This window comes from Anarhichas minor, unplaced genomic scaffold (assembly GCF_050575085.1).
Source record: "Anarhichas minor isolate MPS153535 unplaced genomic scaffold, ASM5057508v1 ptg000026l, whole genome shotgun sequence".
In the NCBI taxonomy this organism is placed as follows: domain Eukaryota; kingdom Metazoa; phylum Chordata; class Actinopteri; order Perciformes; family Anarhichadidae; genus Anarhichas; species Anarhichas minor.
The window spans coordinates 6,579,101-6,595,599 of NW_027466472.1; the positions used below are offsets into that span (position 1 = coordinate 6,579,101).

Consider the following 16,499-nt stretch of genomic DNA (forward strand, 5'->3'; position numbering starts at 1 on the left):
CTTAAAATGTTTTAAAAGTTTACAACAGTACAATAGTGTCTATATTAGATGAAGCAGAAATGTTGTGTTATTTTCTATTTAGCTGTCTCTCCACCATGCACCTTTGTGCTGATTTATTTTTACACTGATAACCACACCTGTAAATCTGCATTGTGACAATACCAGCTCGGCAAGTCTGAGAGGTTTTGGGAGACAACTGCGAGGAATCGCTGTGCTGAGCTTATCGGTGACATGGAGGGCATAGCAAATGCTATGGGCGGGAGGAAGATGTTTTTTTTACCTTTTTCCACACCAGTGTCCGTACGGAGAAGCAATGAAGCAACTGAACAGTTTAATTACTGTTGTGAAACCACTGCAGTACCATTGAGTGTCAGTAATAAAAGTGTACTTTGAGAAAAAAGATCCAGTGTTTTATGTGAGGTTTAGTGTTCATAAGGTTTACATTTTGTGTTGAAATGTGTAATCTACAAAAAAAATACATATTCAATAAATTCAAAAGTGCCAGATATTCTTCAAAACAAATCCTTAATTCTATTCTCCATCAAAATATTAAATAGCAACAAAGTAGTACTATATGATATGATTTTATTGGGGACTAATATATTGTGACTTGACTATTTATATATCTGTGTTGATCACATGTGGTTTTATTATTCGTAACTATTGTCGACATGTGTATTTAAGCATGTGTATGTATGATGTATGTTCTATGCGTGTATGTGGATTGTGATGCTGGCAAGTGTATTGTGTGATGCAGTGGCTTGGAGCCCAAGACAAATATATATAAAACATGATTTAAAAGGATTATTACAAAAGAATAATTCTTAAGAAACTGGAGTCATGCTGACATCATATCAAGGTCAATGGTCAATTTCAACATACACTTCCTGTTTACATTTGCCAAAGAACTGCTACTGCGCCCTCTGCTGAGGTCCCTCAGCTCTCAATGCTTACAGCCAACCTGGGTTTGCATACTGTCTCTGTGCTGTGTTCACTGGTGTAGCCAGCAGAGGGAGCAACATGGCAATGGAAACTAGAGTCAGATGATGGGAGGAGGAGGATCAAGCAAATAAACCCTTGGGTAACGTGTGCAAAACAAGTGCTGTAATTCTGGTAACCATATCCAGGCCTAAAGACCACAACACACCTTTTTCTGGATTGAAACCTTGAACAAATGCGTCTGTGGGGGCATCTGCCACACCGGTCCTACCTCCCCTGAAACCTGTACAAGCAAGCTACAGTAACGTAAGACAAAGGTATGCATTGTTTTTTTTTTTTCGTTTTTTTTCTAACAGGTATCTTATTGGATCAGAGACAACATATGGGATAGTAATTGTTAGCTACATACTAAAATACTGTCATTGTTTGTTATTGTCACAACAGGACAGAAAGAAACACAAACATAAGTCGTTCGCTCCTTTGTCCTGTCTTAAGGGATGAGAAGAATGTGTCGTTTTCCAGCATGCTATTTTACATTAATGTTTAAACTCCCCTCAATACTAAAAATTCTTCCATCCAAATGATAGCCGCGTGTTGGAATGATCTGACATAACCGCATACAGCCTTGACTGGTTGCTCCTATGGCCTATTATTAGCCACTGATCACTGGATACCGCCTTCTCAGCTGGGTCTAGTCGAGGAGGAAAAATATTCATGACGTAACAATACAGGATCTGTCTCCCAGACCCACTTCCTGAATACCACAGCAGAAACTAGGCCCTAAACCGAGGCAGAGCGGAAGCCTCATCCATTTGTTTGCTGGAGCAGTGTAAAGCTGGGCCGCTTGTTTCATGCTTATCCTTTGCTTCCTCACATTCACCACGCCACCCCTCCTTCACAGCTCCTCTTTATGGGTCAGTGATGCAGCGGGAGTGACGCAGCAGCAGCCTCCAGTCCAGAAGACAACTATACACGGCAGGACCAGGGAACCTCTGCCAGAACCGTAGTCTACCGGCAACTTCCAGACTGCAGTGAAGAGGGAAGATGGTGAAGGCCTAATCTAGGCCAAAGAGAGTGAGCGGGAGCCGGGTACTCACTGTCCTTTCCTCCTCCAAAACAAACACCAGAGAGACGTCCACAGTGGCAGAGACAGGCTCAGCAAGACCTGCGCAGAGACATTTTGGTAGGCAACTCAAAGTATGAGTGCGGGCTACAGCAGTAACATTGAGTGCTACTGCAGGGATGAGTGTCTTTCTATGCTAAGAGTGTAAATGCTTAGAGAATTAGGATGAGGCCTACTCAGCCTTGTACGGCGGTCTGTGCCTCCCTGCTAATTGGAGTCTCTACAGGCCACAGCCGAGCTTACTGAGCATCGGAGGCCTGAATATTTGTCCCGTATACAGAGTAGTATCTGTGCGCTTTAAGTAAGGAGAGTGAATCATTAACTGTTTTGATTCCAGTTTAGCTTGAGATGAGATCTACTTTGAATGTGAATTTATAAAAATTATAATTAACATAGATAATGGTTCCCAAAACTGTAAAGCATGTGTGGCAGATTATTTGAAAGCACTTATTTTATTGGTTTAAGACAGATGCATTTCAGCGTACATGCATTAATAAGGTACATACAAATTGGGGGTTATTTTATGTAAGAAGGACTTAAGGAAGACAACACGGTGGACTGGATCGCACAAAGAACCAATGGTTTAAGAATTATTAGTATGGCCGCCATCAAAACCTGCATTTACTATCATTGAAGTTACTGGGGACATACACACTAAATGTTACAACGATAAAACTTCTGTGTAGTTTCTTTAAACGCCACTGGTCTTCCTGACCTGGCTCAGAAAAAAACACAAATATACAGCAGTCATCACTCTTTAACATAATGGCAATATTTTTGTTCACATGAATTAATTCTTATTAGTTAACTTGACTTCTTATAATGTGTTTCTTTGCTGTGAATTTGAGAAGTTATATTATCTTATGATTGGCAGCAGTCTCTGCAAATAACAGCTGTGGTGGTTGCTGCAAACTCATCCCACTTCAACTCCAGCCAGGCTCCCCCTTAGTCTCCCAAATTTAGATTTTATGGCTCCAGTTATAGAGTATGCACTGAAACCACATTTTGCCTAATCACTTGGATTGCTATCTCTTTTTTTTGTTGTCGCACCAACATGGCCCATTGTGTACACCGGCTACTCCCCCAGGGCTAATGTAGAGTTCTTCGAGGAAGCAGGTCTTGCTGTCAGCAGAAGACTGAGCTTGTAGTTAATTGTATATTTATGATACCAACATAATGTGATCACTTCAGAAAAGGGAACAGGACAATATCGCAGCTAAGACTTAGAGTGATAATTGAGTGTAATTTAAGCGACTAAAGCACAAACACACCTTATATAGCTTGTTTTCTTCAGGGCAATGACTGACTGCATGCATAATGATACGGCACCTGCTATTTTGTCTTTTAACGCCAACAGTGCATCAAATTAAATGGCTTTCGAGAAGACCCACACGGTCATATGACTACACTCAGTTGTGCAAATTAAAGAGCTGCTTCCGTCCTCGGAGGCTAGCGAGAGGCTCACAGTGCCACGTCGGGTTCAGCTTCCTCCCCTCCCCCTCGTCTGCAGTGCTGACGCATCTGCTGCTTTTGCATCAATCAGCAACCTCTATATAGGTATACTGAGAGCACCCGCTGATAGCAGGACTCCCTTTTCCCCCTCAGCCTTGCATTTTAGTTCGCACACTCGCTGCGATTGTGAGAAAAGGCATCGATGAACATCTGTCCTGTGATTGCTGTTATCCACAGTAGGACAGTAGTCACTGCCATCTTCTCACGGGTTCTGCTCTGCATTACCTAACCACAGTGACTGCGTAAGCACAGACGAAAGGCTTTGATGTAATATGTTGCTGCACAGATAGAGTATGTGTGCACAAGCGTGAAGCAGATGGTGCAGCATTACGCATTCAAGGTGCATGTTGTCTTTATGAGGGCTATATATATATATAGCCTTATTTCATGCAAAAGAGATTTTTCATTTTGGTCAACCTCGATGCATCGGGATCTACCCGGTGTGGTGCTGGGGGAGATTCAATATGTCATTTGTTGTATAGCGGAGTATCCCCACGCTCTACGCTGCTACCAGCTGAGTGTGTTTTCTCTGGCTGTAGCATCGAGCACAGAGCTGGTGTGTGATGTAGCACCCAGCATCTCTCCGCTCTCCCTACAGCCCTCTGCCATGCTTAATAAAAGTTGCCGCTTCCTGCTCAGCGGCTCCAGAACGAACGCTTCAGTTGCCCAGCTAGCACAAAGGCAGAACCATACTCCGGCTTAGCTACATGGTGGATAACCTGTGAGTTATTCCTATAGCGGCGGCGGCACATTCAGAGGAGGGCAGGGCAGATCTAGCCCAGGACCTGGGCTGCATGGATAGAGGCGAAGGACGTTTGAGCTGGAGTCATCTGCACATAGAGAGGGAGGGAGAGGAAGAACGACGTCAGAGAAAGCTCTGCTTCTGACAACACCACTGTTCAGCGACTATCATAGAAAAAAAAAAACTACTTGCTCTCACAAAACAGTTTTTTAGGTATATATTGAGGGCTGTAGAAAAGAGATACTGCATGACACAGTTTCCTGTTTGCCCTGCATCATTCTCTCTGATTTACTAAGGTATGTTTGCATGGTTTCCCTCAATTCATAACCTGTTTTTATTTGCGGAAGTATGCTTTGCAGAGATGCGTGAAGTGGCTTTTGCTTTGACATTTCGCTCTCTGTTTGACAAAACTGTGTCTGTGTGCTGTATTGTCATTTCATGGTTTGTGGTTTAGCATGTGGGGATTTTTTATTTTTCAGGTTGAGACGTTAAAGAATAATATCACATGAGCTTTGAAGGTAAAGCAAGGTTGGGTGTGGCATCATCATAAGAACTGATGACAATTTTTAAAAATTTCCGCTCAGCATGTGGTGGCAATAAACCACAGCAATTGGTACAAACTGTGGCAAGTGAAAGTGGTAAAGTAAAATAGCAGAAGAAAATATGAAACTGTTTCTGTAAAACGTCACAAAAACGAGAAATTAGAACAAAAGCCGTAGCACATCACTTGCTGATATCAGATGAGAAAGTCCTTTGGGTAGCATCTCTGCTGCAGACAAAGACAGACCGATACACACAGACACAAAGTACATTCAAGCGGAGACAAAGGCAAACCTCGATTGCTCTGTAGACTGCTGTGTGCTGCAGGTTCTCAGAGAGGGCAGGATGTTTGTGGGAGAGAGGGAGATCGAATACCCGGACAGCTCAGACAGTCACTTGCCATCCAGCTGAATCCCAATAAGTGCTGCGCCATAGCATGTTGCTATGACAACGGAGGCCTGTCTGAGAAAGAAGGCAGGAGGCTGGTTGTGTTTTCAGCAGTCTGAGAGGCTTGAAGAATGGCGGCCATATTGGATTTGTTGCACGAACACGAAATTGGAAATGGATGAAAAAAAAAAAAAACATAAAATGACATCACTGATAATTTACCTAAACCACCTTTGTAGTAAACTAAAAAAATACTGTAAATGTATTTTAGAATAATAAAATGTCAACTAATTTCCAAATGGTGTGTAATGCCCGAAACAAAATTAGTAAAAAAACTAAATAAAATAAGAAATCAAATTGAACTGCTTGTTAATTTAATATAACTTCAGACTATCTTCACAGTATAATTTGCGTAGACTAAAACCCAATTACGACAAATTAAACTCTTCTCCTGTTTTCCACTAAGTAAGAACGCAGAATAAATAAGTTTCCAACAGAGAGACAATAATAATGTGAAGTACTAACTGAAGATGGATATTTAAAAAGACTCAGATGTGATGATTCATCACTTACAAAGGCATGCTGAATGTGTTTTAGCAGATTCAGTCAGCATGCTAGCGTGAAACACGACTTAGTCTAGAATCACACCACACTGACTCGGTTGTGAGTAGGCCACAGTTAGAACACCATGCTGGGTGACACATCCTCTTTCTAAAGTGAGAATGAATGAACTTTAACTTCCTTAACTGGAGGATTAAGATATGTGGCCTATACTATTAACAACACAGTTTCTTTGAATCGGCCGAAGAATGTTTCTATTTCACTTTATAGCAGTGACTATTGTGCTTCTGTGCTACATTACATGATATGAATGTCTGTAATTTCCCTCATGAGGCATTAATTAACGGTTCCTTGTAGTTTTTAGAGTTGACAAAAAATGTATGTGGGACAAGTGAAAGGATGCCTCAACTGCCAACTCACAGACGATTGAAAATGGGGCATATGAGTCATCAGTGCGCAACTGTAATTTTCATATTAACCTAGGCCTTGAGAAGAATAAGATGACAACAGAACCAGACCTAGTGAGGAGCTGTGGTAGCACACTGGATTCAGTTATTATAAGCAATAATCAGGAGTGAGTGACTCATGGCATAATTTACTATAGGCGCAGGCTAATACTTTTTTTTTTTTTTAGAAAAAAACTTCCACTCGTCTTCTCATGACTTCGTTAGATTAGTGCATCACAGACTTGGTTTGTTCATGACAAGAATATTCCACGTATGAAATACCAAAAGTCAGCGATGGAACAGAAAGGAAACTATTGGGCAGACAAAAAGTAATCGCATGTAGGAAGTAATTAAGAATGTCCTACATTCAGTCACCATATCCAAGACTTTTTCAATCATAATCTTCACAGTATAATTCTAGATCAGTAGCAATATTTATATTTGGTTGTGTTATTTGACATAGAAACTAATTCTTGTGATATTTCTAAGTAGCTGGATCATGACCCCCTCCCACCTGGGTGTTTTCTAGTGCAACTCACAGGCCACTAAGCTCCACTGCAGCATTTGGTAGTTAAATTTCTGGCTCAAATGCATGTTGACAGTAGTATCAACAGACATAATCCCATTACTCAAAACAATCATTGCCCCACGTGTTAGAGCTGACAAATGGTTTACAGCTCGCAGTGACTGAAATATCATAACAAATGTATTTCTATTACAGTATTACATCAGTGAGGTCTTCCCTATAATGACAGACATTGATTGGTCTCATTTAGCCTTTAGAAGAGATTAAAGATCTCTTACACAGGAGGAACAAGAATAAGAAAAAATAAAACAAAAGATCAGAAGAGACTTAGGAAAGTAGTGACACTATCCTTAATCAGTTAGATAAAAGCGCCCACGATTCATTAAAGTTTAAATTGAAATTTATTTCAACGAGACGGGATGGAGATTAGGCTGTTAGAAATGTTGACCAGACTGTTGGCACTGGAGCTCATCTGTCAGGATATCACTGCCATCTAGTGTTAAAACACTGGAATAGCTCAAATATTTCAAATACAAAATGTACACACTTCATCTTGATTTATTCAGCACAATCAAAACAGTCCGATTCACCATTTTGTAAAAATCTGATGAAATAATTTATTTTTCTGTCTTCTTTTTCTAGATGACTGTGGTGTCCCCGTGCACTCAGAACCTCATGGATAGTGCTCACCCTCACACCGTGCTCAGCAAGCTCAACGAGCAGCGCTCACAAGGCCTCTTCTGTGACGTTACCATTGTGGTGGAGGACGTTAAGTTTCGGGCCCACAAGAACATCCTGGCAGCCTGCAGCGGGTACTTCAGGAACGCTCTGACATCTCCTGAGACATGGAGCTCCGGCCAAGTGCTGGAGCTGAGGGACCTGAAGTCTGAGGTGTTCGCTAGCATTCTCAACTTCATCTACTGCTCAAAGGTGACGTCACCTGGTACAGAGGACACAGGGGGGCTGGTGGCGGCTGGAAAAAGACTCGGAATTCCCTTTTTAGAGAAGCTTGCAGAACAACAGAGGCAGGATGAATGTGTTAAATCCACAGACTCTGGCAAAGCCCCAGTGTCAAAAAAAGCAAAGCAGGAGGCTCCCAGACCTGAGGACATCGACAGAGGGCCCCGCATCACCAATGCCTTCTCCATCACTGAAGTGTGTCCTGGGAACAATCTCTTCACCCCTCTGGTTCAAACCAATAGGGAGAGGCAGTTACCAGATGTGGGACCGCTCCCATCAAATAACCCAACAACCTCCTGCCTCAACAAGAACACTGAGACAACGCAAGCCCTCTTGGAGCACTCATATGCAGTAATCAAATCTACTGAAGGCAACGACAGCAGTCAGTGGGACAACAAGAAGGTCTATAAACCAGCCACATCTGAGCCAAAACAACTCATTTACAGGAATGCAGGCCCGCTTAAAAAGCGCCACAGGCTGGGAGGAACTTTGTGTCGAAGTATACTTCCAGCGCCAGCTGAACCGCAAAAAGATAAACTAAATACGATAACCCCGACATTAGCTGATGGTGTTTCTGTAGCAGCACCTGTTGCAGTCATGACCCCACCTTCACTTATTTCAGAGGTAGAAACTGAAAAAAGTATGGGGTCCGGGATTCCTATAGCCACCGACAATGTTCAAATGGAGTTAGGCCCACCAACCCTTTCCCCTCACACGGAGGACAGCATTTCAATTTACGGATGTGGCCACTGTCCGGAGATATTCACAAATAAAGCTCTTCTCGCCATTCACGCAGAAGTACATAAGAAGCGGTTTGTTAGTCATTTGTTTTGCAAGTTTTGTCACAGAAAGTTCATACACCTCAAACGACTGCGCAACCATGAGCATGTCTGTCCCAGAGCTGCAAGAGACCCGCCTAAACTGGATGCTCCCGAAATATCAACCAAAGAGGCGGAACTCCATTCAGATGACGCGCCGAACGCGGAGAACAACGTGACACAGCTTCCCTCTGCGGATCTCTCCACACCTTACACCCCAGAGCCCCCACGAGTGGACCAATCACAGCGTTCACATGTTGAGAAGCCAGTGAGGCCAGGTGGCAGTCAGAGGAGATACAACTGCAGTGTGTGTAGACGGGTCTACGTCACCTTGTCCAGTCTGAAGCGGCACGAGAATGTACATTCCTGGCAGAGGGCATATCCCTGTCACTATTGTAATAAAGTGTTTGCATTGGCAGAGTACCGTACGAAGCATGAAATCTGGCACACAGGTGAACGCCGCTATCAGTGCATTTTCTGCCTGGAGACGTTCATGACCTATTATATCTTAAAGAACCACCAGAAGTCGTTTCACGGTATTGATCCCAGTCTTGCTGTGAAGAAAAAATCGGCCAACGGTGGTCTGAAAGCCAGTGTTTATCCAATCAAACTCTACAGGCTTCTGCCTATGAAGTTCAGAAAGAGACAATACAAGACGTACAGCCAGACGTTCTCAGAGAGTGTTGAAAAAGATGACGAAGCTTCACCGGAGAACAACTCTTTTATCCCTCCATTTGAAGAAAACGGTCTGAGCAGCAACCCCGATGCCGTCTCATTCCCTCTGACTTTCATGGCAACACCAAAGATGGTGGCACCTGTCATGCCTCGCATCAGCTTTGGCAAGCCATGTGACCGGGAAGTTGACCAAAGTCTGAACAATGACTTGGAAATTCAGAGAGGCACAAGAATAGAGGCTGAGAATAGAGATTCACCTTTCACCGACTACCACAGCACCTTCTCTTTGCAACCCGAGTCTCCTGCAGTGGGTTACAAAGACGATCCTCCCGTACTAAGTAACTCAGAGCTCATCAGTCACAATCTGCCATTCCTAAACTCTTTGAACACTGTTAAGAAGTTAAGCGAGTTATCAGCTTCTGCAAAAAGAGTTGAGGACATGACCAAGGAGATACTTCAGTCAAGCACTGAGAATCTGGCGCGCGATAAAAAGATGGGGGCGAAGACAGAAACGTATATCGCCAAACCTGCGTGCCCGGGTCCATCTGTGGATGGTGCTGCCATGCCCCTCTGTCAGATAACGGTGAAAATAGGCAATGAAGCCATTATCCGTCGCCGAATCAAAGGATCCAAGCTCTTCCCCAGAAAGAAAAGGAGATTCAGAGAACTGAGTGAGGAGGAGAGCCCAAGTCAGGGCCCGCCAACACGGGAAGACTCAGAGAGCCCCAGGCTCCGTCTGAGACAGGAAGTCACTTCTGCCACAGCGCCAGAGACGTTGGAGGATCCCAATGACTGCGACACCGCTGATATGCTTTGGCGTCCCTACTATTCTTACAAAGCTAAAAAGAAAAGGAAGAAGTTGAGATTCAAGCACGGAAAGGCCTTGTTTCACGGTTATCCTGAAACATCTGGAGACAGAAGAGCTCCCGGCGAGGCCCACCTTGATAAAAGTACTTGGCTGACAGAAGAGAGCATGTCAGGTTGTAGTGGAGAGGGGAAACGCAGTCTCAGCAGGAACTCCAGCCCGAGGACCACCTACAACTGTGACATCTGTGACAGCTCTTTCATCACAGAGACGGGTCTGAGAGCTCACGTTATTGGTTCCCACCCGTGTTTCTGCAGGACCTGTGGTAAACAAGGTCCCCCTGGTGAGGCGCCCGCCGGTGGTGATTACATCTGCAACCGCTGTATGGAAAATGGCTCCTGCTTTGATAACACACCCCGGAGCCCCAACCCAGAGAAGAAGTATCGCTGCTCCTTCTGTCCCCAGCGCTTCCTCTACCTCGCCACCAAGAGAAGCCATGAGAAAAAACACCAGGAGACAAATGAGGAGGGATATAATTCAGACAACTTCACACCATGTTCTAATGACTCTGCACACTTGAGAGAAGACAATAAACAAGACGACGTCAAAACAGAAGACGGCGACAATCAGGGAGGCATTGACATAAAATGTGAAAGGGTAGAAGAAGGACATTGTTCCATTGATAAAATGAAGCCTAAAATTGAGGACACAAATGACTTTATGTCTTTGACTACCTACCAAGACGTGTCCAACATTAAAAGTCCATTATCGCCTTGCATTGATCCATTCTTTTCCCTGACAACCCCAAAGATGAAACATAAAATGGCGAAAAAAGGGATCAATGCACAGCATTCTATGCATCTCATCTTAAAAAAGCAGGCTTGTGACAGAGACAGCGATAGCAACCAGGACGTTTTGACGGGGCCAAGAACATCCAGTCACAACGATCTGGAGAAGTCCTGTAAACTCTTTAAGAGAAATGACTCTGAAATGAAAGGTACCCATGTTTCTATACACAAGCCAGAGAAATGGACGTGCAAAGAGGAGCCATTTTTTTAAAGATAGCAATCGGCAAGAGAGAAAGTGAATAAAACTTGACTTCAAGCCACTGCTTTTGGTTAGGAAATGTAAAGTTGTCATCTTTGCAGCTGAGCTCAATAAAATGTTTATGAATCAACAACACTAAACATCAGGATCTAATATGACTCACATGCTGTAATGTCTTCCCTTCTAAACTCACTGACTGAATTATTTTTCACCTTTGTAGAAGATATTTTTGGGATAATTTAGGACCTTCTGACACAGACTGTACTTTGCCCATTGTCTATGCATATATGGCAGACTCAGTGACATAACTGTACACAACTTCAGAACAGGGTTTAGGGTGTTTTGGAGAACTGAAAAGCTTCCTAGTGTGGTCACAGCTTCACTTTTTAAAACATGTCTAGAATAAACAGTATGAATTTCACAACTGTCACATTTCTGAATCTCACGTTCAGTTGCCTGGCCATGGTGAGTTGCACTTTATAAATAGACTATGCTGTTCTGTTGGTTCAAGACTTTGATAATAAGTACCATTGAAATACTTCTAATTTCTAATCAACACATGGAACCATTGAGGTTAAAGTTACTTTTGTGTGTTTAAAATGTATAAAACATGTAAAACTACTTAAATAAATGTTGTTGGTATTCTAAACAGATACATCCTGTCCTCCTTTAGCCTGGTATCGGGAAATGCTTGATTATCAATTCACAGTATTGAGAGACCACTGACTGATAAGCACACTCGCCAATTCTCTGACGGTAAGGGAAAAGATTTAAACATTTTAAATATTAGGATTTAAACAGTCATATCTGTACAAAACCCGTTTCATAGCAAACTATTTCCTAAATATAAAAGCCACATGGTGGTTATCTGCTGCTCCGGGTGCTTCAGGGACCTGCCGCCCATCTGAGAAGTTCATTCCCTCATTCTTCAACACAAACTGCATCTGTATTTAGAGTTGGGCCTCAATATACAATTTCCAGATGTTTTTTTAAATTCTTTGCTTCTTTTCTAAAACTGAGCTGATGTAACAAATGGATCATACGTTGGAGGTACAAGGCACTGCTCAACACACTGGTTATGCCAGCGAGGCGACTTTTTCCATTCGTTTAATAAAGGATGATTAAGTATTAAAAACACTGATAGCAACAATTCATGTGATGTTACTGATGCTATTGAAGATTGAATATGAGCAGCATTTTCAGTCACTTTTCATTCACAACCTGTAAGAATATGGCTAATGGCATCGTGAGCCATTGCACTCTGAGATAAGCAAAGATTAGTTACAAGTATAGTGAGAAGCATGTAGTTGCAATCATGTCAATGTACAACTGAAAAGGCACATGCTCACTATATTCTACTATACCTACTATGTAATAAAATATAGAATACCAATCCAGAATATACTTCATATGTTCCATCTATTTTTGGTGTTGTAAAATGCTTCAGAAAGATATTCTTGGTCTCATTTAATAAGGGATTTCAAATACAAAGATTTGCTTTATATGGCTTTTACTAAATGTCTATTTTAAATAGAACCCCTGATCTGAGGAAGACATGAAATATGTTACATTAAAGGCCTCGATGTCACAAACGTTGATGGTAAAAAGCAGAGGATTTTGTGACATAATGTGCAGCTTAAAAGATAGATTAGATGTTAATAACAGGTGTTGTGAATTAGTGTGAGCTATACCTTAACAGGAGACAATAAATTGATTATGAAAGTTATAAAATCATACCTGACCGCCCTTTCAGGCTCCCGGCTGCTATCAGCGATGAAAATCAAACGCGTGTTTTCACCCAACCAAAGGCAACATCACCTGGGAAAGAAGAAGAGAACACAGAACGTCTGCCATGTTTTCATCCAAGGGAGGTATTGAAATGAGATTGTATTGCAGATTAAGAGGAATAAATCATCTTTAGAAATCAACAATCTTGGAATATTATATTAGGGGGACGTTTGCAGATGTCCACTAATAATTATCTATTCTAATGAGGAAATGACATAGTGATCATCACCTTAGCTATTTTCTAATGTCATTCTTTATCTTGCTTTAAGATGCAACCGAGGTACAACACAACCTCAGACATGATGTAATAATCTGTTAGATGAAAACACCACTGGGAGAAAAACATTACAGCTTATACTTTACATAAACATGTATAAAACGAGTTATATTTGAATGCATACTAACACCTTTATTAGTAGCATTATACCAGCTCTTAAACTGACTTTTTTGTACATTTTTTAAAAAGGAAATGGCTATTTATATACTAGCCTGTTAACTTTTTTTCAAGAGTGCAAGACAAACATAACACCAGCTAGCTGTGATGTGTGAATTTGTACGTTTCCAGACACCTTAACAGGATCACTCTCCATTTCAGTATATTCTTTGTACAGTTCCTCTGATTTCATGTAGCCTATGTTTTAGACATCTGTGAGGTTTCTTTTTGCAACATTGTTCAAAGTGAAGAATGTTTTCAACAGTCCTGAAACTGTGTGCCTTCAGAGAATGAGTTTTAACCCAGTGACACATGTCCATCTGTCTGACACAAGCATGTCATATATACAGACAGGGTTAAAACAAGATTAGCTAGCTAAAGCTAACTAGCTCCACAAGTCAAAAGTAACAGTTCTCCCGCGAGCGCAGTCGTTGCACAATGAACAACATTTACAGAGAGACCTAAAACTCCTACCAATCTGCACAGTGAAGCACTAGTCAAAGCAGGGCGCTCGTCTCTTTTTGAGGAAGCTTGATTTCTCCCAAAAACGTCGAGAGGCACCAGTGTGTACGGGACCTGACGTGACGCGGCAGTGGGGCTGGCTCTTTTCCTTCCACTCTCTGCCTGCATTCATAAACGGATATGATAAACCAGCGCTGCTGAATGCACCGGAGCAGCGACAACAAGTCAGCTCTGAACCATGGCGGAAGAGGACGACGCGACGGTTCGGATTTTACAGAGCCTGCGGGGTAAAATATGTAAGTCTTGACCCGGCTGAGCACGATTGTTTTTCCCCGTCTCTCGAGGTCGGTTGAAGGCGGAGGGGCGCGGCGTGAACAGTCAGTTGTGGAGGCAGAGGTTCAGTCCATCTGGTCGGTGTGCTGCTGGTTCACTTCAAGTTAGCCTAGCGTGCTAACAGGGGCTAGTAGCTTGTTGTGAATGATTTCATTCATCGATCAGGGCTCCAGGACCGTCAGCGTACTGAGTGTTTTAAGCGTACAGGTTATAGTTTTTTTATTTATTTTTTACGTTTTAAAAAAATGCGTTTTGTGTGGCTTTGAGCTGCCCTGTAAGCTTTGTTGGCGTTGGTGGTTAAAGTAGCCACTACCAACCTAACCCAGTCAGCTACAACCTCAATCACTGCAGGCATCTGACAGTCGGGCAACTTAGCTAATGATAAACAATAACAACATTAATTCAAGCGATAACATGGAGTTCAACCGCAACGTTAATGTATACAAATGTAGGTCTCAAAGTACCGATCGCTCACTCTTTCTGAGTTTAACGTTAGCTAACGTTACCTAAGTTTTGACAGCTAACGTTAAATAACGTTAAATCTTGTTAACGATCGTGGCACACTGCACGTGTATCACATCGGTGTGTTGATCGGTGACAAGAGACCAACTCTTTGAGTTCAAGTCCTGTCTCTTAATCTTCAGTCTTTGCTCCTCTGACCTGCATGTGGAGGCATTAAAAACATGTCAATGCAGTCATGGTGTCTGCTTATATGACACTAGTTACATGAATGATTAAAAAAAAAAAGCATCCGTGTGAATGAGCTGGCAGTCCTGCCCTGTAGCAATAGTGTAGTAATACACTCGGCATGCATGTGATAAGAGTCCAGATCGGAAACGTTTGGCTTTAAAGTGAAATAAAACAAACAACAAGCCACTTTCCTCATCCTCCTGTCCCTCGCAGGCTTGGCTGCTGGTAGTACCTGCCAGGTTTGAATGTGTAAACGTGTGTTTATTTGCCAAATTACTCAACTTCAGTGTGTGTGTGTGTGTGTGTGTGTGTGTGTGTGGCTGCTCTGCAAAAAGCTTCAGCCATGACCAACATTTTCTAGATTCAAATTACACAAGCTGTACTTATTCCCACCATGTGTTTTAACTCATAGATATGAGGCCGCAGATTTGATTATCCTCAGTTGTAATACACATCCATTAGTCTATATGCCCACTGCTCCACCGTACTCTCTGTGTTGGTGTTTGAGGCCATCGATTATGGTTGGGATTCAATATGCCCCAGTGGCATTGCTTCATCTCAATGGAGACAATTAAGTGTTCTTCAAAAGAAATACATTTGACATAAGCTGGCACTAAACTGTAGTTTTTCTTAAGGAATAATCATTCGTATGTATTATTGCTATTTTAAAATATGTTTGACAAAACGTGTTTAATATGCACTTGGGATACATTTCTTAAGTAGGTGTGGGCCATATCGTGACTCGCTATGAATCTGTCTTAACTGTATGTTTTTACTGTAAGGCGTATAGGCGGCTAACGAGTATGTAAGGGCTCGTATGCATTGGCACATGCATAGGAACTCAAATGTCAGTTTCACTACTATGAATTAATGACAAAACAGTAAGCAGAACAAGATAGAGGAACTGTCGTGGCATGTAACTCACTTTGCAGTCTTATGAAACTCCATTCTTCCTCGTTCACACTTTGTCCTTTTCCGTTGGCCTACATCAATCGGGTTGTCATTCTGTGAATATGTATTCCTGTGTGTATATATATATTCCTGTAGCAGTTTTTAGATTTGTGTGCTTTGAGATATGTCCTCCTCATCGTCGCAGTAAAATCGCCGTCGTCAGCCAAGTCTGGTATTGTTTAGGCAAACTCTCTGACCTTTCGCTCGTGGTTTTTTCACAGGGTGACTTGCTTCTGTTTTTAAAATGTTATTGAACAGACGAGAGGGCAGTAATGCTATCTGGATGTGTTTGTGTCTGCGTGCATATGTGCTCGTGTGCTCTACTCCCACCAGGTCATCCTGGTCCAAGCTTAGTGACGACTTGGCTGTTTTCACTGGCCGTTCCTAAGATTAGCCATTCACCATTATTAATAGCTTGTTTAAAAAGCTGATCTCACTGCTGGCTTTTGTTAATTAGGTCTCAACCTGGGCTTAGGGTACGTATCCAAAGCTAGAGGACCAATTTAGACGACTGACCCTCGAATCTATTAGTTTAAATCTGATTCATTGTGAAGTTGTCGATGGCGCAGTGTTTGAGTGACTGCCATGTAACTTATCTGGCTTTGATTTAATGCATTTCTTCTATGTAGGCCCGTGTGTTGCACAAAACCCCATGGCATAGAATCTGGGTCTTGTGTACGTGCATGTGTTCGTTGCAAAGGTATTTGTCATTTGTGAATCAGCGCTGTACCGCCGTCATTGGTTAGGCTGAGGAAGTCAAT

General features: G+C 42.3%; 2 protein-coding genes across 2 annotated transcripts in view; both read left to right on the top strand.

Annotated features, from left to right (window-relative positions):
• The first annotated feature begins 404 nt into the window (after positions 1-404).
• Positions 405-11,730, top strand: zbtb38 (zinc finger and BTB domain containing 38). Its single transcript, XM_076099837.1, has 3 exons — positions 405-1,256; positions 1,841-2,122; positions 7,419-11,730. Exon 3 carries the CDS (start codon positions 7,419-7,421, stop codon positions 11,091-11,093), a length of 3,675 nt encoding a protein of 1,224 aa, XP_075955952.1. The 5' UTR covers positions 405-1,256; positions 1,841-2,122; the 3' UTR covers positions 11,094-11,730.
• A 2,206-nt stretch (positions 11,731-13,936) lies between these two features.
• Positions 13,937-16,499, top strand: part of rasa2 (RAS p21 protein activator 2) — a 33,894-nt gene continuing 31,331 nt past the window's right edge. Inside the window, exon 1 of the mRNA XM_076100905.1 lies at positions 13,937-14,060. Coding sequence (XP_075957020.1) covers positions 14,003-14,060 — 58 coding nt within the window. The 5' untranslated portion in view covers positions 13,937-14,002. The remainder of the gene's footprint in view (positions 14,061-16,499) is intronic.